The following is a 24,994-nucleotide window of genomic DNA, read 5'->3' on the forward strand; positions in this document are numbered from 1 at the left end:
TCTCAGAGCTCTCTCAGCCTCACCCACCCCACAGGGTGTCTGTTGTGGGGAGAGGAAAGTGAAGGCGACTGTAAGCCGCTTTGAGCCTCCTTTGGGTAGGGAAAAGCGGCATATAAGAACCAACTCTTCTTCTTCTTCAGTGATATCAGCGTTCTCTCAGCCTCACCCACCCCACAGGGTGTCTGTTGTGGGGAGAGGAAAGGGAGGGCGACTGTAAGCCGCTTTGAGCCTCCTTCGGGTAGAGAAAAGCGGCATATAAGAACCAGCTCTTCTTCTTCTTCTTCTTCTTAATCCAAGAACGATGAGGTGGGCCAGTTGAGTTTCCCAGCAGGGCTGTCACACTCTCTAAGCATGCATAATTTCCATGGTCAATCCACACCCTTGTTGTGCTGCATGTGTTGTATGACTCTGCCACCTGCTCTAAGGTGCGTCTGTCAAAGAAACTGTTTCCTGTGCGCTTTTCCCTCACTGCTGAACTCAGCAGGCGGCCAAGGTTTCACGGACAACTGTTTGTCCATCTAGATCAGGATCCCATTGCAGGACGGACGGAGGAGTAAATCCATAGAAGAGCGAGAAGAGGAGTACCAGAGGGTCCGAGAACGCATCTTTGCACGAGAGGTGAGCATTTAATGAACCTACCTGTTCTTATTTTGTGTGCACAGTGAGCTCTTATACGGAAGCCTTATACTGGATCAGGCGATTATTCTAGTGACGGCAGTATTGTTGACTCAGGCTGGCGTTAGCTCTACAAGGTCTCCAGAGGTCTTTCACATCACCTGGTGCCATGCCTTTTATCTGGAGATGCCAGGGCTTGAACTTGGGACCTTCTGCGTGTCAGGCAGATGATGTACCCCCCGGGCCATAATCCGGCCCCAATTTTTTTGAGGATTGCAGCATTTCCCATCATTTGCATTTTGAAAACTCTAAATATAATCCTAAATTATGTGTATGCTGTATTACAGACCATTTTATGCAACTAGTAATAGATTATTATAAAGGGCCTGTCTGCCGCAAGGAGAAATCTGTATGTACAGGCTATATTGCTTGAACTTAGTGGTTCCTAAATGTTTTCAGGCTGCAGCCCCTGTGGCTCCTAAGACACATCCCTAGTGCTTTTGCTCAATCCCCCCCCCCCATTTTTTTTTATTATACCCCTCCCTGCTTCCAGTTCCTCCCTATGCCATTCGGAATTGAAACATACATGAATGAATGAATGAATGAATGAATGAATGAATGAATGAATGAATGAATGAATGAATGAATGAATGAATGAATGAATGAATGAATGAATGAATGAAACTCCGAAGTGTTTCAGAGCCTAAGTTTTGAGCAAGAAAGCGGCTTTTCGGATCTCCTCTCTGACGCAAACCTGACTGGTTGCCTTCAAACAAGCCAATCTTGCTCAGCTCCCCATCTCGCCTCCCCCCGCCAGTTTCTAATCTCTCATTCTGGGAGAACAGAACCAGCCAGCGTTGCAGATCATGAATCGCTGAGCCGATGTGCGCAGAAGCACTGACAAGTTTGTTCGGCCCTCTTCCTAAGCCTCGTTATGTTACGAGCGGCCGACGTAAATTAGCCCTTTCTGGCAAAAAAAAAAAAAAAAATCTCCAGCATCGTACAACTGATCTTCACCCATGAGAGGTCACTTGACAGTCGGTGATGCGCTGACACGGATGAAGGGGTTTAATTTCACACGGGACGCTTACGGGCCTCAGAACTTGGATCCCGAGGGCGGAAGGGAGCATTAAGCTCAACTTGGGAGTGCCACCAAAAAAGGTAGGCGTGCATTGAGTTCGGCCCGCTCTTCACGTTATCTCAAGGCACGCTAACCTGAGTTGTGATGCTCTTGGGGTTTTTTGGACATGTATTCCTTGAGTCCCCTGATCCAAAATGTTGTCAGCCACTGACGGAGACAAAGAGACGCCAAAGCAGAGGTGGGAGAACTTGATATGGGGCAGAGTTTTTTGGGTGGCAGACCTATAGGAGAGGATAATGCCCACCCCGTAGATTAGTGGTTTTCAACGTGGGGGTCACAACCCCTCGAGGGGTCACTCAGCCCTATCCTGGGGGTTGCCAAGACAGCTTGGCTGCGGCAGCATGGCGCTGGCCTCCTCCATGCCGCCTTGGAAGCCGCGGGGATCAAAAGGAACAGCAAGCTTTGAGGCCTGGGGCACCTTTGAGGCCAACCAAGGTTGATTCAAGGCGTGAGCCGTGTCTAAGGAGGCGTGGCTGGACACAAGAGCTCATGCCTTGGATCGATCTTGGTTGTTCTCAAAAGTGCCATTGAACACAAATTTTGTTGTGCTACTTCAGACCAACACAGCGATCCGCTTGAATCTATCAGAAGGAAGCACATTAATTTTGGCTTAAAGCAGGGGTAGTCAAACTGCGGCCCTCCAGATGTCCATGGACTACAATTCCTGGGAATTGTGGTCCATGGACATCTGGAGGGCCGCAGTTTGACTACCCCTGGCTTAAAGGTTCTTGGAACCGCATTTCTAGGGAGAAATTGGCATGTTTCATCTGTTGCCAATCCTCCAGATGTAATCCTCGTTTCCTCTCTCTCCGCGGGATGGGTGGATTTTAACAATGCCGGGATGCCTCGTTTTGAGAAAAGAGGTGTGGGAACGACCCATTTCTTAGACACCCTCCCCCTTCCCCCACACAGACTGTGATCCAGGGATCAGGCTCTGCATATGTCTCAGATTGTAGGTTTCCAGGTCAGGGGGAAGGAACTCTAGCACAGGGGTCCCCAACCTTCTTGAGCCCACGGGTCCCTTTGGAATTCTCTCACAGGGCAGTGGATGCATAGTAGGCGGAGTTTTCTCACAGGGCTGCCATAGTAGGCGGAGCCATGTACACTGAGGAAGCCCAAATGCAGGGGAGAAGAAGGGCAAATTTTAAAAAGGACATTTTGAAAGAGTAATAATCGAGAATAAAAAAGCAGCTCCGTAGTTGCAGCTGCAGCAGAAAGTATTTTAACCAGTACAGCCAATCAGGCTTCCAGTGACCAATAGGAAGCCCTGCTGGGGAAGAGCCCCTTCTGGTTCCGCCCATTTCATCAGTGGGCGCCACATTGGGGACCTCTGCTCATTGAGACTCGGCACTTAGATGCCCCTTGATTCCGCCAGGTTTATGGCTGAGGCCGGGGCTGGTAAGATAGATCTACGCCCCCCCCCTGGGATCTGGGCCCTGAAGCGGACATCATCAGGACCTCCTCTCCACCCGCCAGTAGTGGCAGGAGGGGAAGTTGAGTTTACCGATCTCCGCCATGTTGGTAATGTTTTATGTCTTTTAATGGGGTTTTAATGGGGATTTTAGGACACTGTAACCCGCCACGAGCCGTAAGGGAGTGGTGGGAAACAAATATAATTAATAATAATAATCAGCAGTGGAATAGGCTGCCTAAGGAGGTGGTGAGCTCCCCCTCACTGGCAGTCTTCAAGCAAAGGTTGGATACACACTTTTCTTGGATGCTTTAGGATGCTTTGGGCTGATCCTGTGTAGACCAGGGGGTTGGACTAGATGGCCTGTATGGCCCCTTCCAACTCTGTGATTCTGTGATTCTATGATGATGGTGATGATGATGATGATGATAATGATGATGATAATAATTCCAACCTGCCAGAACAATTGCCTTACAGCCTCTCTCCTTTCTGTCTCCCCCCCCCCCTCTTTTATTCCGAACCTCACGGCCGTGTCGGTAGTCGGGCCAGAACGGTTTCCTGAACGACAGCAGGTCAGTACGCTCGGCATGCCGGCCTCTCTCCCTTTTCCAGGCTTTCGAAACAGAAAAATGAAAAAAAAAAAAAAAAAAGGTCTCGGCTCCTGTAACCCCATAACCATGCTTTTCTCTGATGTTAACCAACAGACTCTCCAAAGAAGGCTTTTCTTCTAGCTCTCACAAAAGGCGGCAGATCTTTAGGTACCTCTGTGTGATTCTCGCATACATTTTTGTCTCGCAGAGCAGGTTTGCTCCATGCATGGCTGCTTGTGGAGTCCTTGGAGTTGTCATATCTTTTCGCCACATCAGTGTTTGTTTTCTTTCCTGACCCCGCCCCCCGTCCCCCCCGAATCGGACCAAAACTAAAAGGATTACCGGCCTGAGAGGTCTCCATGGTCCTCGCTGATCTCCCAGGGCGATGAAACCAGGCGGCCAGGCCCCTGTTAATTTCAGTGCAGCTGACTTCCAAGAAAGTATCTTCCAAGATCTTCCAAGAAAGGCTTGCTGGATTAAGGTGGTTAGGTTAGGGATTTGGGGGGGGGGGGGATTTTATGTTGTCAGCCTCCAGGCAGTAGCTGTGTCTTGTGATTACAACTGATCAGTTCCCCTGGAGAGAAAACGGCTGTTTTGGGAGGTCAAGTCTATGGTATTGTACCCCGACCCCAACCTGGAGTTGGCAACCTCATTTCCTCAGGAGGGAACGGCCGCTTTGGGTGTGGGTGGATTCCGTCACCCTGGGTGGGCAAGTAGTTGTGAGTATCCTGCATGGTGCAGGGGGTTGGACTAGATGACCCAGGAGGTCCCTTCCAACTCTGTGATTCTATGATTTTATGATTCTATGATTCAAGGCGTTGTTTATTGCTCTCAAAATGGAGGCACCTTCCCGTTCCTGGAGAAATGTCCTGCCCTGCATCTCTTGCCCACATCTGAGACTCTTGGTTCTTGGTATGGCAGGAAAGTGCCAGGTTTATGTGCATTTGTTGTCTTGAGGTTTTGTGCACTAGACCAGGGGTAGTCAAACTGTGGCCCTCCAGATGTCTGTGGACTACAATTCCCAGGAGCCCCTGCCAGCATTCGCTGGCAGGGGCTCCTGGGAATTGTAGTCCACGGACATCTGGAGGGCCGCAGTTTGACTACCCCTGCACTAGACCATTCCGATGAGGGTAGCTTACCTGGCTTCTACTCAGAGAGGCACTACTCAGAGAGGCTACTTCAGTGGTCGACAGGACGTATGAGGTTTGAGCCAGAAGCCGCGGAGGCTGAACCCAAACCAGGTTTCAGAACTCAACCTACTCGGGCTTTTGTGCCCCATGGGCCTTATCTGCTCTGCCTCCTGTGAAGGCAACCCAAAACTTGCCTCTTGATGTGCCTGCCTCGTCTTGCTTTATGGTTAGGGCCCCTTCCTCCGTTACCCAGTTGGTTTCCACTTGACTTAGGCGAATTAATAAGAATGTCCGGCTGAGCCAGTTCTCGTTGGCTGCAGAGGAGAGGACACGCAGTAATGGGTTTAAACTACAAGGACAACGATATAGGCTAGATATCAGGAAAAAAATTTCACAGTCAGAGTAGTTCAGCAGTGGAATAGGCTGCCTAAGGAGGTGGTGAGCTCCCCCTCACTGGCAGTCTTCAAGCAAAGGTTGGATTCACACTTTTCTTGGATGCTTTAGGATGCTTAGGGCTGATCCTGCATTGAGCAGGGGGTTGGACTACATGGCCTGTGTGGCCCCTTCCAACTCTATGATTCTATGAAAACCCAGCCAATAGCTAGGTGTGCAGCACAGGCAGAGGGGTTAACCAGCAGGCCTCGTGGCTCCCCGTTCTAGTGACAGAGTATGATTAAGAGCTCAAGGGCCTGGGGAGATTGCTCAGCGGTCGGCTCGGATGACAAAGAACACTGCCGCTTTCTCCCTCTCAAAATTTCCACGTCTGGTTCACAGTGTCTGATGCGAACTGGAAGCGCTGGCGTTAACGACGGGAAAAGTCAGACCGCCTCACAATGAACAAGAGAGCACCACTAGCCAGCTTTGGTTTCCTTGGGGCTTGCCGAAATTTCCATTTTGCAAAGTATGTTCAGAGTTAAAGTCTAAAGCAGGGTTGGCCAAGCTGTGGCCATTCGTCAAGTTTCTCCAGGAGGGGAAATGAAGAGGCAAAAAGGACAAGGGGAGAAGAGAACGAGGGAGGACAGGGTGGCAAGAAAAGGTGCAAAGGAAGTAATTCTGTCACCCATTTCTATAACTTGTCATGACCAATACCCAAGTTGTCACTTGGAGGAGGGCAGGATGCTGTTCCCGTTGGCTGCAGAGGAGAGGACACGCAGTAATGGGTTTAAACTACAAGTTCAACGATATAGGCTAGATATCAGGAAAAGGTTTTTCACAGTCAGAGTAGTTCAGCAGTGGAATGGGCTGCCTAAGGAGGTGGTGAGCTCCCCCTCACTGGCAGTCTTCAAGCAAAGGTTGGATGCACACTTTTCTTGGATGCTTTAGGATGCTTAGGGCTGATCCTGCGTTGAGCAGGGGGCTGGACTAGATGACCTCTATGGCCCCTTCCAACTCTATGATTCTATGATTCATTAACGATCACGGGCAAATACCCCGTTTAGGTGAGGACGGCCCAACTAGATGGCTTGTAATGTTTGTTAAGAATTTAGATTCCTCCCTCCCTTTTTTAATTTTTGGAATGCGTGCCAGAATAGCCGTTTTGAAACAAAACAGTTCCCCCTTACAAACGGTCAGCCTCTGTCCTTGTTCCCGTTGCCCTTGGGGCGTCGGCTGTGCCGTATTGCCGAACGGTTGCAGCATCTCTTCCCGGAGCCTAGATCTGCGCACCTGTCATTTCTCATTGAGCATCCAGAGAGGATCCTGCTGTTCCCATCCAGCATAATCTATTCAGCCTTCAGCCTGACCTTAGCCATGTAGGCATCACCGTCCCCCTCCCCTCCCCTCCCCTCCTTCTTCCTGCTTTTCAAGAGGTTCCTCTCAAAACCCGGACATTATCATACCTGCAAAAACAACCTCACCCTTCCCGGGGTTCTGTATCTGTCCAGTTTGGGCTTCCTGCTGAGAATCAGGGAAGCGAGACATTATTAACCTTTAGAAGGGAAGTGCCAGCTGTACCCGATGCGGAAGGGGGGAATTCGCTTTGGCTGCTTTGGAAAATGAAAACCTAACTTCGTTCCCGCTGGATCTGGCTGGCGCTCTCGTCCTCGTTTGACGCTAACCAGACCGACAGTAGCTGTAGACGTGTTTAAATGCTAAGCTTCACTGTTTTTTTTTTTTTTTTGCGGTCCGATTAAAAATGAATAAATACCAGTCTTCCAGAGTAATGGGAGGGCGGTAACAAGAGAGGGCTGTTGGATGAATAGGAAGAGATGTCTCCTGTGGCTTGTATCTCTGGTTGAACATCTGGGCATGCAACATCTGGGTACCTTGGGCATGTCCACTCATGGAATCTTATCGCTCCTTTTTGAGTGTTGCAAGGGGGAACGCACCTGTCTAGCCACTGTTGATACGACGAGGCCGAAAATGTGAAGGTGCTGCGTTTGAAAAGCCCTGGGGCTAAAAAATAAAATGAGGTTCTCCTGGCCTCATGGTATTTTTAAATAAAAATTTATGATGGTTTTTGTCTGATGAGTGCAATATTGCAGTGGTCCCCAACCCGCGGGCAACGGCCCAATGCCGGGCCGAGAAGGCCTTGGCGCCGGGCTGCGGCTCCCTCTCCCCGCCCCCCCCCCCGAAGTAATAAACTTCCCAGGCCACAAGCTTGCGGCCTGGGAAGCTTCTTACTGCGGGAGGGGGGGAGAGGGAATCAGGGCCACGCCCACGCATTGCGCATGCACGGCTGAAATCGTGCATGCGCGACACTTGCGCGCATGCGCGAAAGTGCCATGCATACACGATTTCGGCCGCGCATGGCGCATGTGCCACGCATGTGCGGGCCGCGCATGCGCATAATGCTCGGGCGGGCAGTTGCCCTGCCGGTCCCCAGCCTCAAAAAGGTTGGGGACCACTGCAGTATTGGCCTCGACCGAATGTCTGGTGGAAGAATGCCGTCCTGTAGGCCTTTCAGAGCTTTGGGAGTTCCATAAGGGCCTGGTTCCACAACGGCAGCTCCTTCCACCAGGGTGGCCCCAGATATCCAATGAAGGGAGCTTCAACTCTGAAAAGCTCATGCCCCGGAAACCTTGTGAGTCTCTCAGGCACCACTGGACTCATATCCAGCTGTTCTACCGCAGACCAAAATGGCTACTTTCCGAGACTTTAAAACAAACAAACGAAACTTTATGCCGGCCAGACCGCAGCACTTAAAAGCGGGATCACGGCTGTCGTTTTGCATTACCTCGTGGCACGAGGCCAGTCCCTTTGCTTTTGGGAGTCATATCCTAGGAGCAGGGTAAGCGACAAGACTATAGGAGAAATCTGGTGTTCTCTCGGACCTGGTTCAGCAAAACGGATTCTGTGACCCTGGCCTTTCAGAATAATATTTGGGAAAGGTGGCTAATCCATCAGCCACGTGGTCAGGAAGCAGCCCTGGGACCTTTGCGTCCGTGCACGCTTGTATTCGGTCTGTCCCCCCTCTCCTCCCGCGTGGTCTCGACCTCTGCCTCTCCATGGGTCAGCTCTCCGTTAGGTCTCTCGGTTTCTGAGTAGCCATTGACCATCCGTGACGCAAGCCATTCTGCATGTGTGGACAGCTCACATCTCCAGCGAGCTGCCTGTAAAGATTCATCTTTACCTCCATGCCACCAGTGTATTTCGGAGGGCCGGTGCTCCCTTATGCCCCGATCCCCCGCCCCAGGGCCAGCCCTTCTTGGTGTGGCTACTTGCGTGCATTTGTCCGTTCTTCCAGCACCCAGGGAAAAATAAAAAGGGAAGAAAACACCCCCCGAGGCCTTGAATGTTCAAATGCTTTCCTTACTCCTTCCGGCGGCGTTAACCGCTCTGCTCTCTGCCGCAGGGGTCACCGGGACGGGCTCAGCCGGGCCTCGGGCAGCCGCCAGAGCAGCACGGAGAGCGACATGAAGTCACTGGAGCCCCGCCCGTGGAGCAGCACGGACTCGGATTGCTCCGCCCGCAACCTGCGGCCACCCGTCACCAAAGCCAGCAGCTTCAGCGGCATTTCCATCCTGACCCGCGGAGACAGCATCGGCGGCATCGGCAAAGGGAGCGGCGGCAACAGGAACATCCGGCCAGGTATCCCTTCGGTTGTCGTAGGGCTCTCTCAGCCTCACCCAACCCACAGGGTGTCTGTTGTGGGGAGAGGAATGGGAAGGCGATCATAAGCCGCTTTGAGACTCCTTCGGGTAGGGAAAAGCGGCATATAAGAACCAACTCTTCTTCTTCTTCTTCTTCCTCTTCTTCCTCTTCTTCTGCTTCTGCTTCTTCTTCTTCTTCTTCTGCTTCTTCTTCTTCTTCTTCTGCTTCTTCTTCTTCTTCTGCTTCTTCTTCTGCTTCTTCTGCTTCTTCTTCTTCTTCCTCTTCTTCCTCTTCTTCTGCTTCTGCTTCTTCTTCTTCTTCTTCTTCTGCTTCTTCTTCTTCTTCTTCTTCTTCTGCTTCTTCTTAAAGAGCAAGAAAACTGGAAACTACTCATATTAGGGGCAGGGGGAGATGTACCCCAGGGAAGCCTTATATGGAGAAGCTGATGCGCCTCATGTGAAGGCGTGTCAGAGAGGACAATTTGGGAGCAGAACAACTGTCTGTAGCTAAGTGTCTATTCTCAGCAGTGGAAATACAGGCCAGTTGAGAAGCCCAGTGATCATTTAAGAATTATTCCCCCAGGTTTTCAAAATGGCTGCTTTCCAACACGGGAATTCATTCAACAATTTGAGAGTCACCAGACTTGGATGTCCCCCTAATACCCTGTGTGTCACAGAGGGTCGCCTGGCTGAGCACAAATATTGAGAGGCGGTTTTGCCAAATAGGGTAGCTGATAGAGTAGAAATATTTTAGTTGTCACTTGTCATTTCAGATGAAGCCATCTCAGACTTATTGCAGGTAACCTCTGGAAGTTACGCTGTCGTTATTAAAACACACCGGGCCTTAAAGCTGTTCTGAGCTTGTCTTTGAGGATTTCCCTTCTTTCGGTTCCAGTGCCCGTGCCTTTGCTTTTTTCCCCTTGTCGTCTTATTCCTTCCGTCCTTCCTGCATTGCCTCCTAGCTTCGGAGCGGAAGTGATCACGGCTCCACACTCCAGGGTGTGTGGTCTGAAGGCGCACGGGGCAGCCATCTTGGTGAACCTGAGCATGGCTCAGTCTGGTCCATGCCTGTGTGGGAGATGAACCAGGAACCGTGCGGTTGGGGTCTGGAGCTCTGTAGAAGGGAAGCCCCTGTAGAAGGGAAGTGGCAGGGGTGGGAGACAGAGCTGGAGAGGTGCTGGTTCTTCCCCTCCTTCAGCCTGGAAAGGAGGACCTTGTTAAAAAATAGGGGGTACTGGCAGACTACATGCCTCACGCCCTGCCTCACTGTGGCTTCTTGCAGCCGTGGGATGACTCATGTTCAGCCATCCATGCGCTCACCCTGTTTACACTCCTCCTCCTCCTCCTCCTCCAGCCAAACTTCAAGTGAAGGCACTGAAAGGCCTTTGTTTGTTTCTCTGGCCTCTCTTTCTTTTCAGAGGGCCTGTTTGTGAGTGTGGTTTTCCCCACCACCACACTCTCCAGCTGCCCTGGTTGCTCAGTACAGGGTCGGCAGAGCAGGCCAAAGAAACCCCGGCTTAAGCTCAGTGACCCAAGATTTCACGTTGGTACAGAAGAATCTCCGTGTGTTCTCGTTTCCCTGCCCATGGCAACCGCCTGAAGATTAAATACAGATGTGTAAGAATTCAGCTCTGGTGCCCTGAGATTCCATGCAATGCCCACTGCAGGGATGCTGCAGGGTCAGTCAGCTTGGTGTAGTGGTTAGGACTGCAGACTTCCAAGCCGGGTTTGATTCTCTGCTCTTCCACCTGCAGCCAGCTGGGTGACCTTGGGCTTGCCACAGCACTGATAAAGCTGTTCTGACCAATCAGTAATATCAGGGCTTTCTCAGCCTCACCCACCTCACAGGGTGTCTGTTGTGGGGAGAGGAAAGGGAAGGCGACTGTAAGCCGCTTTGAGCCTCCTTCGGGTAGAGAAAAGCGGCATATAAGAACCAGCTCCAGCTCCTCCTCCTCCTCCTCCTCCTCCTTCCTTATAGCTGTGGCAAAGTGGAAATAGAAGATCTGACCCATTACATACTGAATTGTAACTTCTGCATGGAACCTAGAACCAGATTTCTTAGTAGATAACCTGCAATGGCCCCTGGCATTCCAGATTGCGAGAAGGTGATTCCTCCGTTATATGATAACAAGTCATACATTTCTCATAAGGTCTCCTTCTGTGGCTGCCAGACAGATAAGGTCTAAGGTGAGGGGCGGCCGATGGCTGATTCTGCTGACCTGTCATTTTCTGTTGTGCGGATTCTGGTGTAAGTGCTATTATCTGCACTTTGAAAAGGCCTATGGCTGTACAATAAACTTGATTCTGATTGAAGAAGTGTTGATTCTTATATGCCCCTTTTCTCTACTGAAGGAGTCTCAAAGCGGCTTACAGTCGCCTTCCCTTTCCTCTCCCCACAACAGACACCCTGTGAGGAAGGTGAGGCTGAGAGAGCCCTGATATCACTGCTCGGTCAGAACAGCCTTGTGCTGTGGCCAGCCCAAGGTCACCCAGCTGGTTGCACAAATCAAACCCGGCTTGCCAGATTAGAAGTCTGTGCTTTTAACCACTACATCACGCTGGCTGTCTAGTGCCTTGGGTCATCCCTGCTTCTCCTATGGAAGCTCTCTGGGTGACACTGGGCCCGCCGCAGATCCTCAGCCTCACTTACCTCGCAGGGTGGGTGGCGTGAGAGAAGGCAGGAGGGCCACTTTGAGTCCCAACCGCAGGAAGAAATGAGGGATAGAAACACATGCAAGAGTCGCTTCCCTGAGAACTCCGATCCATGTCAAAAGTTCTCTCCTCCTCAGGAGGTGGGGGCTGGGGGCTGCCTTCCAAATTCAGTCAGGTGGGCCTTTTTTCCAGTATTGCCTCTCTGACACGACTTACTTCCTAGGCCAGGGGTAGTCAAACTGCGGCCCTCCAGATGTCCATGGACTACAATTCCCACGAGCCCCTGCCAGCGAACGCAGTTTGACTACCCCTGGCCTAGGCAGATTCCCTTTTAACGCTTCTCAAGCAAAGTTAGTCATAAGTGCTTCCATGTTGAATCATCAATAGAGTGTCTGCATTTCTTTAAAAAATACTTTAAAATATAAGTTTTGTTATACACAATATAAGTTTTGTTATACACCTATAAACAAAACCCGCCACAGAAGAACATGACAGAACAAAACCGTCTGATGACATGTAAGACTCAAGACACCTTTATTGGCATAACTCTGATAACACATAAAGAACTCAACAACCATAATGCAGTATTATTCTGACCAGTAAAGTAGGATCCAGTAATTTATTTATTTTATTTATTTATCATACTTCTATACCGCCCTCCCCAGAGGCTCAGGGCGGTTTACATCATAACAAAGAACAATACATAAAACAGTCTGTAAAACATGTATAACTGATAACTAATAATTGTAACCAAAATAACAGCACAATATAACTGTATAATAATATAGTAATACAAACAGGTCCAGGGCTTGTTGATGTGACTCTGAGGGGGGTGGCTTATTGATTGAATTCTGAGGGGGGGGGGAGCAGGGGCCCTTTGGTTGCTTCTGCTATTTTTTATTTTATTTTTATTTATATTTATTGATTGTGCCTCCCCGGCCAAGCTGGCTCGTGGCGGTTCACAGTGACTCCCCTGATAAAACACTGGTAAAATAATAAAATTCCCAGGCAGTATAACCCATCTTTCAGTCCAATACCCCACCCCTACTGCCAGTCCAATTCTGGAGACGAGGACTATCCGCTTAAGATGTTCGGGGCATCCTGAGGAGGGACTGTCGATCTTCCACATCCTGGCCTCAACCAAATGTATAAAACAAAACAGAACACCCCCCCCCCCCAAAAAAAAGAATGTGGTGGGGGGGAGCTTCCATCCAAGTTGGCATTCATTCTACATAAAACCACTAAATCCAACTCTAAACAATATTATATACGCCCAGTTTTTTTTTAAATCTGCCTTTCTGATGTTTTACGTTCTTTTAGTGGCCTTCTTTTGTTGTACTTCGATCTATGGGACATTGCATTCAAAAAAATAGCCTCATCGTAGGCTGTTTTTTAACCGAGAAAACGGGCCAGGCACCTCGGCTAACCAAATCAGACCATCAGATGTCTGAGATGAGGCCTTGCCGTTCACGGCACATCCTCCCAGGCAGGGAGCCGCCTCCCACCGCAGCCCGCCGCTTCCTTCTCACCTCCCTTTTGTTTCTCCTCAAAGGTCTGTCGCTCAGCATGCCAGAAGCATGCAGCCAAGTCTCCTCTGCTCCGTCTGGCCGGGGCCTTTTGCCATGCACCGCTCAGCAACAGCAGCAGCAGCAGCAGCAGCACCAGCCGCTCCCACCCACGCCTCAGCAACAGCCAGCGATGAGTAACCACATCATATCACAGGTGAGTCACGCTCTTTCGTGTCGCCGGGGTCTGGGGAGATGTTCCCTCCCGGCACTTTAGCAGAACAGCATGTTGAGCACAAGCGGGCAAGGCTCTGAAGGATTTCGAAACTACGGATACGGACTTGACCGGCCCGGACTACCCCGAGCTTGTCAGATCTCGGAAGCCGGTTAGTACTTGGATGGGAGACCAATGTGGCAAACCCCCTCCGTGCGTCATCTGACTCAGGCCGCTCCACGTTGAACAGGAGACCCACTTGTTTGCTCCAGTTTTAGGAGCAGTGGGTTCAAATTACGGGAATGGAGGATCCACTTAAATATTAGAAAGCACTTTCTGGTGGTGAGAATTGTACGTTGGTGGAATGGGATGTGGAGTCCCCCTCATTGGAAGTTTTTAGGAGGAGGTTGGATTGGCACCTGTCAGGAGCGTGTGGTTTTTAAATCCCCGAGAAGGTGGGGGGCTGGACTGGATGGCCTCATGCAGTGCCTTCCAGATCTGATTTTGATTCTGCCTTGAGGAGCGTCCCTAAGTCAACCGCAATGTGATAGCAGGCCTCCCTGATCTCTTTGCCCAGGCAAACCTTTGTTAGGCTGATAAGCAGAACTGGATCTTGGCAGTAAAAACTATATTCATTTGGGGGGGGGGGGAGCCTTCCTTTATAGAGAAGACTTTGCATTAATCCAGGTACGGTGTTACAGGGAAGTAAGGAGCATTGGCTGCAGAGGTATGAGGATAAAACAGGCTTTTCAAGGCCAGCATGGTGTAGTGGTTAAGAGTGGCAGTCTCTAACCTGGAGAACCGGGTTGGATTCCCCGCTCCTCCTCCACTGGAAGCCAGCTGGGTGACTCTGGGCCAATCACAGAACTCGCTCAGCCCCACCTTCCTCACAAGATGCCTGTTGTGGGGAGAGGAAGGGGAAGCAGTTGTAAGCCGCTGTGAGGACCCTTTGGGTAAGAGACAAGCGGAGAATAAAAAACAACCTCCTCTTCTTTTGTGTTTTATGCACCCTTTTAAAGAAAGGGGGCTGTGACACAGAGTCTAACCAAATGAGCTGGTTCCTATTGGAGACGGGAATAGTCTTCCGAGTTCCGATCTTCCAAACAGAGTAGGCATTTAAGCGTCAAAAGCAGCCTCCTTGAGTCATGCCTGAAAGCACTTTAGCACTCGGTGCGGCTTTTTTCAAGACCGGGGAATCCGTTCAGAATCATCCTGCAGTGCTTAATAATCTGGTTGCCACCTTGTGGACCAGGTGAAGTTTCCAAGCCATCCCTAGGCATCAAACAGGGTGGCCATCTTACCCAGGTGCTCTAAAGCAGGGGTAGTCCACCTGTGGTCCTCCAGATGTCCATGGACTACAATTCCCATGAGCCCCTGCCAGCATTCGCTGGCAGGGGCTCATGGGAATTGTAGTCCATGGACATCTGGAGGACCACAGGTGGACTACCCCTGCTCTAAAGGGGGCGGATAATTGAGATCAAGACCCAGGCTCTCTCCGCCCAGAAAGGCTGCAGCTGGCACGCTAGTTGAATCTGGTGCATAGGATGGATCTCACGAGCCACTCTAGAAGAAGAAGAAGAAGAGTTGGTTCTTATATGCCGCTTTTCCCTACCCGAAGGAGGCTCAAAGCGGCTTACAGTCGCCTTCCCATTCCTCTCCCCACAACAGACACCCTGTGGGGTGGGTGAGGCTGAGAGAGCCCTGATATCACTGCTCAGTCAGAACAGCTTTATCAGTGCCGTGGTGAGCCCAAGGTCACCCAGCTGGCTGCATGTGGGGGAGCGCAGAATCGAACCCGGCATGCCAGATTAGAAGACCGCACTCCTAACCACTACACCAAACTGGCTCTCTAGGCTGCTGCAGCCCCATCCAGGCTGGGCGGAATCCCCCTTCCCAGACCCGTGAAGCTGAACCCCTCTAGAAACTCTTTCCTGTCTGTATTCAGAGGTTGTTCAGGATGCAACCGCAGCTCTGGAGCAGTGTGACCCACGTGGTCTACGTGGTGCCCCCGACCACGGCCGGCTCCAAGCGGCGTGGGCCCTCTGGTGACGCCGGGGATGCGCAAGTTCCTTAAGCGTGGGCACGAAGCTTGGGCTTGCTAGCGCTCATTTGGTCAGTTCCCCGACTCTGTTAGGTCTGCATCAGTGCAGCAATGGTAACCTCTTGGTGTCCTGCCAAAAAGTATAAGCTGGCATGGGACAGCCCCCACCCCCCTGTGCCTTGCTGTGGACTCTTGTCCTGCAGTACAGAGGGTTCGAAGGGGGATTAGTGCAGCTCAGCCAAGGGAGCATGTGGGCTGCGGGGATCAGAGGCAGCGAATGAGCATTTCCTGCCCATCAGGGAGGTCCTGCGGGGGAAGCTGCCCTTGGAGCCGGGGGCCGCTCCGTCCTCTTCAAGGAAACCAGATAGGCTCCCTCCAAACAGTGTTTGGGTGTCTGGTGTCTTCTGTTCTCAGCAGGGGGAGATCGCTCAGTGACGCAGGTTGCAAAGCAGCCTGAAGATGTCTGTCAGGGGAGCTTGGCTGGACGTGGGCATCGAGAGAGCGACAGAACATGTCAATGGCTTCAGCTGACGTTTTGCATACAAGACTTGTGTCTCTGCCGGTCACATCAGAGCCAGTGTAGCATTGTGGCTGGAGAGCACAACAAGGATCTCGGAAACTTCACATTTGAATCCCCACTTTGCCGCGGATGGCCACGGGGCAATTAGGTACACGTAACCTACTCCGCAGGGTTGTTGTGAAGATTAGCTGGAGGAGAGCAGGACAGTATAAAGTGCTTTGGATCCCCTCCCCGACGAAAGATGGGGTATAAGCTTAGTAAATAAAACAAATCTAAGCCATCTATTGGGGGAAATCTAATTGCTCTACTGGCCAGGTTACTTCCTGCTCAGTTTTCTTCAGTGGCCACATGGCACTGAAGCAGTTGTCCAGGGAGCTCTTTTCTCTGTCGATTTAGTTATTTTATTGGCAGCCTGTGTCAGTTTAGTTCCTTTATTGTAGCATTAGTTCCATGTGTGGTTAATAATATTAAGTGGAAAAACAGACTCAGATTATGTTAGCTACTGTTTAGGCTTCCCTGAAGAGTAACACCAGTTACAGGGAGGTAAAAAATTTTTAGGTCTGCACACTGTGAAGTCATGGAAGAAGTGTTTCCGGAAAAGAATCCAAACCGGAAACGCTGAGAGAGATGGCAGTACATTTAAATACCTTATCAAAACTGAAGTGACTTTTAAAAACATGAAATTGGTTATACATAACTGAGCAAATAAAATTTTAGCATTTTTGGGATGATTTTTGCCGGCAGAGACAATAATAGTGAGGGAGGAATGGTACGCTTTCTTTCATGTTATAGCCAAACAAAAAAGACGAGGGGTTAATTATCTGGGCTTAGAAACTCTACGCAGATCATGCTACAAAAACTAGAAGCCAGCTGTACTTTAAGACAGAAAGGGCTTTTCCATACTCTCATTTTCGTCCTTTGCGTGCCCTTATTAGTTCGTGTCTTTTTTTCCCCACACGTGCCTTGCTCCCTTTAGTGGTCGCTTGCATATTACTTCTCTGTATATTTCCTAAGACTGAGACAGTGATGTAATATTGAAGTGACCAGTAGAGGGAGCAAAAGACCTGTGAAAAAGGACACCCCCCCCCCCGCCAAAGCAATTGGGGGACACAAGCAATGAACATTAAGAGTTCCAAAGTCTCAGAAGAAAACCATCTCTATAATTCACTTATTATTATTATTATTATTATTATTATTATTATTATTATTATTATTATTATTATTATTATTATTATATTTATTTATTTATTTCCCGCCACTCCCTTGCGGCTCGTGGCGGGTAACAGCATCCCAGAATCCCCATTAAAACCCCATTAAAACAGTAATAACGTTACCAATATTACCAGCATGGCAAGAACGGCAGCTCAACATCCCCCCCCCCCACTACTAGCGGGTGGAGGTGTATATTATTATACACTTAAGGTGCATATTATTATTTTAACTCAGTGGCCTTTGTCTATCTCATGAGCAGAGCAAAGCTTGTAGAACCTGACTTCCTCCTTCCCTCTGTAGACCACTGAGCCCCCTGACATCTGATCGCTAGGGGTCAGGAGACCTTCTCGAGCATCTTGGGAGGCAAATTGGGGCTGTGCAGTTGGGGGGGTGGGGGGAGGTTGGCAGGCAGCACAATTATGATGGCAGAAAACAGTGGCTGGCTTCCAGCCCATTTTGTTTCATCATTATACCGTAGCTGGATAAAATTAGCCATGCTTAGTTGAAATATATCTTGCTTTGTCCCAGCATATAACATACCCGTGAGAATAACTGCATAACAAGATTATTTTTCTCCCCTCATTGGATGGGTGACTGGAAAAAAATCTCATCCTGGGTTTTTGCTATGGCTGGTCAAAAAAAAATGAAAGTCTGCTAGAATGGAAAAGCCACATTGGTGTAGTGGGGGCTAATAGCCGCAGCTTCAGATCTGACGAGCCAGGCTTGATTCCTCGCTCTTCCACAAGCTGAGTGACCTTGGGCTAGTCACAGTCCTGATAATGCTGTTCTCACAGAGCGGTTTCAGAGCTCTCTCGGCCTCAACTACTTCACATCTGTTGTGGGGAGAGGAAAGGAAGGCGATTATAAGCCACTTTGGCACTCCTTTGGGCAGTGAAAAGCGGGGTACAAAAACCAACTTCCTCTTTTTCAAATAAACTTCTTGACTTCTTCCCCGTGTGTTCCTTTTAGAGGTCATGTGTGTTTGCAAGCACAAGTAATTCACTTGAGAGACCAGGAATCCAAGCCAAATGAAAGGCGGGCTGAAGGCTGAACACTTGACTATAATTTTTCCAGCCTCAAGCCTCATTGCTTAATAATATAGTTTACCGGTGGCATCATCGCAATCCCAAGAGTATTGCTGAATCTAAGATTTGCACCACTGTGAATTGGGACTCTTCCCTCTCCCTCTCCTTGACCAAATTCCTTCAGGGTTTTCCCCCAGGTCTTCACATCTAAAGCACAACACCTCTATTTTTCCCAGAATAACTGTGACACCTTGGATGTCCATGAACTACAATTCCCCTGAGCCCCTGCCAGCAAGTGTTGGCAAGGACTCATGGGAATTGTAGTCCATGGATATCTGGAGAGCCACCATTCGGCCACCCCCGGACTAGATTGTCCGCTTTTGGGTGCAGACTCACCTATTTGTTTTCAGACAGGTTGCTTTTTGGGTTCCTGGAGATTTAGGGGCAGTGCCTGGGGAGGGCAGAACGAGAGAGAGCTCAGCAGGGCCTGCCCTCCAAAGGAGCTGCATATCCAGGGGAATCGATCTTTGCAGTCTGGCGATCTCGTGTGATTCCAGTTCCCACCCCGGATGTTGGGACCCTGGCTGCATTCCTCACTCGTTGGGCATAGTCTGCTCCTGGGAGAGCTTTCTCATGACTTTCGCCCTGCCCATCACATCGCTGTGCTCCCTTGCCTCTCAGACTACCTGACAGTCTAAATCAGGGGTAGTCAAATTGCGGCCCTCCAGATGTCCATGGACTACAATTCCCATGAGCCCCTGCCAGCAAATGCTGGCAGGGGCTCATGGGAATTGTAGTCCATGGACATCTGGAGGGCCGCAGTTTGACTACCCCTGGTCTAAATCACCAGTGCGCACAGGCAGGTGTCCATTGTCTACCCAGGAATCCCATAGCTCAGTTTAAGTGTACAGCCCTAGCAGATTGTGTACTTGCCTCAAGTTCCCAGCTCCTTACTGTGCTCAGGGCTGCAAATAAAAAGACGGGGGTACTTCTGAGCACAATTCCGGGGCAAGAGCTACCTTCGGGATGCCATGTAGGAGAAGGTACCGTCTGCTTGGCTCGCACTTCTCCAGCGCGTCTCCCAGGCCAATGGTTTAGGCTACGAGGCACCTGGACTTTTGCGCCCCAGCCATGACGGAACACGCGCATGCATGCCGCACCTCTCAGCAGCTCAGAGACCTCCTTTTGCCACCTTTACTGTGCTTTTCCAAAGGTGTCTGGTCCTCCTTTGTTTCCCCCCACCCCTCTTTAAAAAGACATGCAAAACTAACTCAGGAGCCCATGGTCTCTTTTCGTTCTTCTCTCTGTGTACGATGACTAACCTTCTATGCCTTTTTTCCCCCTTTCTTTCTCCTCCCTGCCTTTTTCCCCTTCCTTCCCCTACACCTCTCTCTGCCACTTCTCCCCTCCTTTCCTACCTGCTCCGCTCTCAGCCGGTCCCAGCTCTGCAGCCCTCTCCGCAGCCCGTTCAGTACTCTCCAAGCTCCTGTCCCCAAGTTCTCCTGCCAGTCTCTCCGTCCCAGCAGTACAACATGGTATTAAAAACAAACAAGCGCACTGCTTAGACCAGTGGTTCTCAACCTGGGGGTCGGGACCCCTTTGGGGGTCGAACGACCCTTTCACAGGGGTCGCGGCAGGGCAAGCTGCTTAGCTGGGGGAAGGCAGACGCCATCCCCACAACAGTCTTACGGGGTCGATCGAGATAGAGCGTTCGTCTGTCCGGAGCAGCGGAAAAGAGCAAGATCGGCATGGTGGGACAAGAGACAGAACTGAACCGAGAAACCCCGGGAAAAAAAAAACAATTTATATACAATCATAAACGATGGATCTTCACACCATGGGTCAGTTTTGGTTTAATTTCTGCGAAAGAACAGTTGCCTAATTTTATGGTTGGGGGTCACCACAACATGAGGAACTGCATTTAAAGGGTCGTGGCATTAGGAAGGTTGAGAACCACTGGCTTAGACCATCTCTTGGGGGGGAGGCTGTTCTTTGGGGTTTTATTTGGGGGGGGGACGACATGCTTGGGATCGGATGTGTTTGTGCTTCTTTTAACCAAATACGTTGGCATCCGTGTTCCGTGCAGGAAGATAGAGCTCGAGGGAGGGGGGTGGGGAATCATGATTATCCCAGGAGTACCTACCCTGGGGGATGAGAGGAAGAGATGGAGGATACCTCATGTGGCACTTAGAAGGTAATAAAAACTTGCTTTCTACACCTGGGTCTTTGACGAAGCTGGAGAAGAGGCAGCACAAAAGAGAAAAAACGATGTTTGGCTTTCTAATAAAGAAACTTTTACTCCAAACTTTCTGATTTCGCTTATTGTACAAATTTATTATTAGTTATTTTTTATTTCTTTCTTTTATATCCTGCCTCTCATGACTTTTGGCGCCTTGAGGTGGCTAACAATTAAAATCATTTCCCCATAAAAACCCCATTAAAACCCCATTAAACAGTAACAGTACACATAAGGACCCGCAAGATGGCGGAAACAAACTCTCACAGTGCATAATGAACATCAAACCCCATATTTAGTTACATAAAAGCTTGAAAATGAGTCTCATGCGCAGGTTTACAAAAGAAAGATAGTTTTGCCAAAACGGGTTCCGGATATTTCGCTGTCCCATTTTCAAATTAATGTTTGTCTGTGGTACAAGTGACAAATATTAAATTCCCATAAATGCCTGGTATAAATTCAAAACATACGTAAATGTTATAAATATTTTTTTGTAAACCTGCACACGAGACTCCTTTTCAGTCTTTTGTATAGCTAAACATGGGACTTGATGTTCATTATATGTTTGCACAATAAGTGAAATCAGAAAACATTGAGTAAAAGTTTCTTTATTGGAAAGCCGTATGTCAATTTTTTTTTCTTTTGCATTGGATTGGTGAAATCGACTAGCCGCCTTTGCTTCTCCCGAGAAGAGGCAGCTGCAGCCCTGCCTTTTTCAACCTTTTGACCGTGGAGGAGCCCTTGAAATAATTTTTCAGGCTTCGAAGAGCCCCGGAACTGATGTCACCTGGCCACGCCCCCTGCCACACGCCTGGAAATACAGGGGGGAAAAACACCGTAGATTTCTTGTCAATGAAGTCCAATCAAGAAGCAAAATCAAATGGCAAATTGTAGTCTCTTCTCAAAAGTTTTATTACAACAACACGCATATTCTTTATTAGCGTAATAAAAGGGATAAGAAAATTAATAAAACCATTACAGACATGTAGAAATCAGAGGACGATAATAAAATTAAAATTAATAGAACCATTATAATAGCATATAAATTATGAGAGTAAACAATTATCAACTTTCAAGTTTAGCTAGACGCGTCCTAATAGCAGCTGACAAAAACTTTTCCACCCCCTCAATCAACACAGGGTTCTGGCTGTCCATTAAAAACAGTACTTTGGCCTGGTCAGAAGACCTGGCACACCTAGTTAAGAAAGAGGATAAAAATTTGACTCAAATCCCTTCATAAAATGGACAGTATAATAGAACATGCAAGACAGATTCAATACAATTCAATTCACATGGACGAATTCTATTTTCATAGGGAACATTATTGAGTCTCCCAGTTAGCAAGGCAGAGAGTAAAACATTTAACCTCGCTAGCATAAAAGCCCTTCTCCATTGTGAATTAATTAATTGATAAAAATACAGAGCTGTAGACTCCAGTCTAGGTCGAAGTTTTATTATCAACTGTGGTCCTCGTTATTCAGTGTATCAACAGTAAATTGACTAATTTGTCAGCAACCAAAAACAAGGTCCCAGGTTTTCCCAATCTTCATCAGTGGTAGCAAGGTACAAACTTTATCCAGTGTGTTAAATATCAGAAGTATTATGATTTGTTTGGCAAAGCTCCCAATCTCCAAAGTCAATAAGGCATCAGCTCCAAAGTTAGGGGGAAATTTTCAAATGAAGACACTACAATTTGCCTTTTGATTTAGCTTCTTGACTGGACACCCCTGGAAGTGACATGACACTGGGAGTGACATCACCACCTGCTTAAACAGGCAGGGGAGAGGAGGACTGCGGGGGAGAGGACGTCATGGCGTGCAGGCCCTGCCTCCTCCTAAGTGCAGAAACCATGAGATATATTCCTCATGCTTGGGAGGTGGGAAGGGGGATCAATGGAAATGTCTGGTTCCTGAGCTTCTGGCCGAGGCAGGAGGGGAAAGGCCACGGACCCCCCCCCCCTCCCGGAGCTCCGGTGGACTCCTGGGGGTTCATGGACCCCTGGCTGGTAATTCCTACACTGTGGTATGGAATATTTTTCAGGTGCAAGCAGTTTCCAAAGAGACCCAACCTGGATACCCCAGGCAAGGCCTCTCCCATAGCTCAGAAGCTTAGCAGGGATGGTCCTTGCTAGCACTTGGAAGGGCGACCTCCGAGGAACACCCAGGTCGTGATGCAGGGGCTGGCAGTGACAAGCCACCTCCGAACCTATCGTGCCTGGCTGCCAGACCAGATCTTAAGATCGCCTGTCTCCATTTCACATGTGCCATATGATTGATAAATACGCCCAAGTTTCAGAAGATCCCTTTCAGGCGGGTGGCCACGTTAGTCTGCAGCAGAAGAGCTGGATTAAAGGCCTAAGCTCCTGAGAGTGAAAGCTCCCTATCTGAGAAAGGGGAATTTCAACTTTCAGGAGCTGATACCTTGGGCAATCTCGTTGGTCTTGAAGCTGCGGCTGGACTCGAATCCAGCTCTTAAGAAGGGGCAGGGCTCTTTATCTGAAGGGAAGTTACTGGAGAGGAAATTGGTAGCGGTTCTTACAAGCCACAAGGAGCTTAGGCCAAACAAGCGGTTGCTTTTCTTGTCTTAGAAGAATGGGAAGGATTTACGAGGGCCAGCTCCAAGGCAAGGAAGGTCCTGGACAGCCAGGTTCATGTCATGCCCCATTCCAAGAGCTGAGGATCCTTTACAGAGCTGCCTGCTATCCAAAGACATTCCTGCCTAGATTGCTTGTTTAAAAAATATCAAGCACTGAAATTCCTAAGTGCACTTACCAGTAATACATTTCCGCAGAAAGCTGTGGGACTTGCTCTAACATGTGTTTAGAACCCAGCTGTAAAGTGAATTGCTTTATACCATCTCTTTGGCTCAAGACAGCTCTTCTCTCTTGAGTCGGGGGGTCTAGGAGTTATTTTAGAGTGCAGCAAATAGCCGTTGTTCATTTATTGCATGCGCTCCAGATGATATTGCTCAAGGAAGAGCAGCCCCACCCCAGCACTCAGAGAGCAATGGAATTATAATTTAGGATGCTTAGGGCTGATCCTGTGTTGAGCAGGGGTTGGATTAGATGGCCTGTATGGCCCCTTCGAACTCTATGATTCTATGATTCTAATTAGGAAAATAACACATACACATTTTCAGGCGGCAGTCCTCTTGCAGCATTGAGTAGTCTCTTGGAATGTGGCTGTGTGAAGGTGTCACAGATATCTATTGGCTAGTGTCTGTGACGTCACTAGCTATGTCTGCCCCAAAAACCACCTTGTGCATGTGCATACTGTGTTGTGAACTGAACGTCTGCCCTTAGCCTTCAAAGAGAGAACTGAGCGTAAAGTTTCCGCCCAGGCAAAAGGCAGGGAAATGTTCTCTAGCTGGGTCTTCCATTGCATTCCCAGAAGTCAAGTCTTTGGGTTTTGCTCTGATTGGTTGGTTTCAATGCCCGCCTGACCCCTCGTCACTTGTGGAGTTCATCCTACCTCCTTAAAAAGAAAGAAGAGCCAGATATTCATTCATTCATTCATTCATTCATTCATTCATTCATTCATTCATTCATTCATTCATTCATTCATTCATTGCCTCCCCTTTCTCTCCAGACTCAGGGCGAGTTACATATCTGTCTTCTGCATAGCAATCACACCCCACTTCTTTCCCATAGGGCTCATTTCTATTCCGCATTCCTATTACAGTCTATAACGTGTGCAACAGATTTCTGCCTTCTTTTCAAACCAGCTCTTGCAGGAGTCTCTCTGCAAAGAACCAGGGCTTATTTCACCAATTAGGCTGCAACAGACTTGGGTTTGCCAACCATTATATTCTCACCAAGGCCCTGTCGATGACCCTCTGCTTCTGACAAGTATGCAGATCCGAGGCATGTCTTGTGAAGTGCCCATTCTTTGGCATCCACGTTTTAAAATCCGTGCCTAAAAATCTGGCCTCGGAAGCATACCCAAAAATACGTGTCCATGTGCTTTTATGCGATTGGGTAGTAAAGTTCTTGAAATATGCCATTTGGCATCAGAGTTTGTTTTCTAGCAGTCATCATCACCCCCATCCCACCTTTGAGCTCGTAAAAGCCCCCAATCATCATGGAACCTGCTTTGGATGGGGACGGACGGACTCGCTGGCCAGAATAGCCTAAGCCAGGGGTAGTCAAACTGCGGCCCTCCAGTTGTCCATGGACTACAATTCCCATGAGCCCCTGCCAGCATTCGCATGGGAATTGTAGCCCATGGACATCTGGTGGGCCGCAGTTTGACTACCCCTGATGCAAACCGTTTCTTGAATTGGTGTTGATTAGTTGTGCCCCAGCAGCCACTAGATGGCGCTCATCGCCCTTGCCTCTATGATCAGGCCGTGCAGAGTGGCTTTTCGGTAGTCTCCGACTCTCATAGTCCAGCCTAGCCCAGGCTCATCAGATTTGGCTGCTAAGCAGTGTTAGCCCTGCGCAATAATTGAATGGAAGCCCCCCAAAGAACAGCAGGTCGGCTACACAGAGGCAGGCAACGGCAAGCCACCTCTGAAAGCCTCTCGCCTTGAAAGCCCCACGGGGGTCGTGGTAAACCGGCAGGGATTTGTCTGCAAAACCCAAGAGGTGTTTGAGTGTTGCCATAATGCATGGTACTTCAGTAAGCTTACTCTGCTCCTGGCTACAATAATTCCTCGACTTACAAAGGTGCC

At 49.3% G+C, this 24,994-nt stretch overlaps 1 protein-coding gene across 11 annotated transcripts in view; it reads left to right on the forward strand.

Annotated features, from left to right (window-relative positions):
* R3HDM2 (R3H domain containing 2) overlaps positions 1-24,994 on the forward strand; it is a 180,360-nt gene that overhangs the window by 128,419 nt on the left and 26,947 nt on the right. For 5 of the 11 annotated variants that reach the window (XM_077329210.1, XM_077329199.1, XM_077329202.1 and 2 more), the window contains exons 10-15: positions 523-618; positions 3,708-3,739; positions 3,872-3,925; positions 8,681-8,916; positions 13,123-13,292; positions 19,521-19,622. In XM_077329210.1, the coding sequence (XP_077185325.1) occupies positions 523-618; positions 3,708-3,739; positions 3,872-3,925; positions 8,681-8,916; positions 13,123-13,292; positions 19,521-19,622 (690 nt within the window). The remainder of the gene's footprint in view (positions 1-522; positions 619-3,707; positions 3,740-3,871; positions 3,926-8,680; positions 8,917-13,122; positions 13,293-19,520; positions 19,623-24,994) is intronic. The other 6 variants (XM_077329203.1, XM_077329204.1, XM_077329205.1 and 3 more) reach the window with 3 other exon arrangements.

Source organism: Paroedura picta, chromosome 3, assembly GCF_049243985.1.
Source record: "Paroedura picta isolate Pp20150507F chromosome 3, Ppicta_v3.0, whole genome shotgun sequence".
Taxonomy (NCBI): Eukaryota; Metazoa; Chordata; class Lepidosauria; order Squamata; family Gekkonidae; genus Paroedura; species Paroedura picta.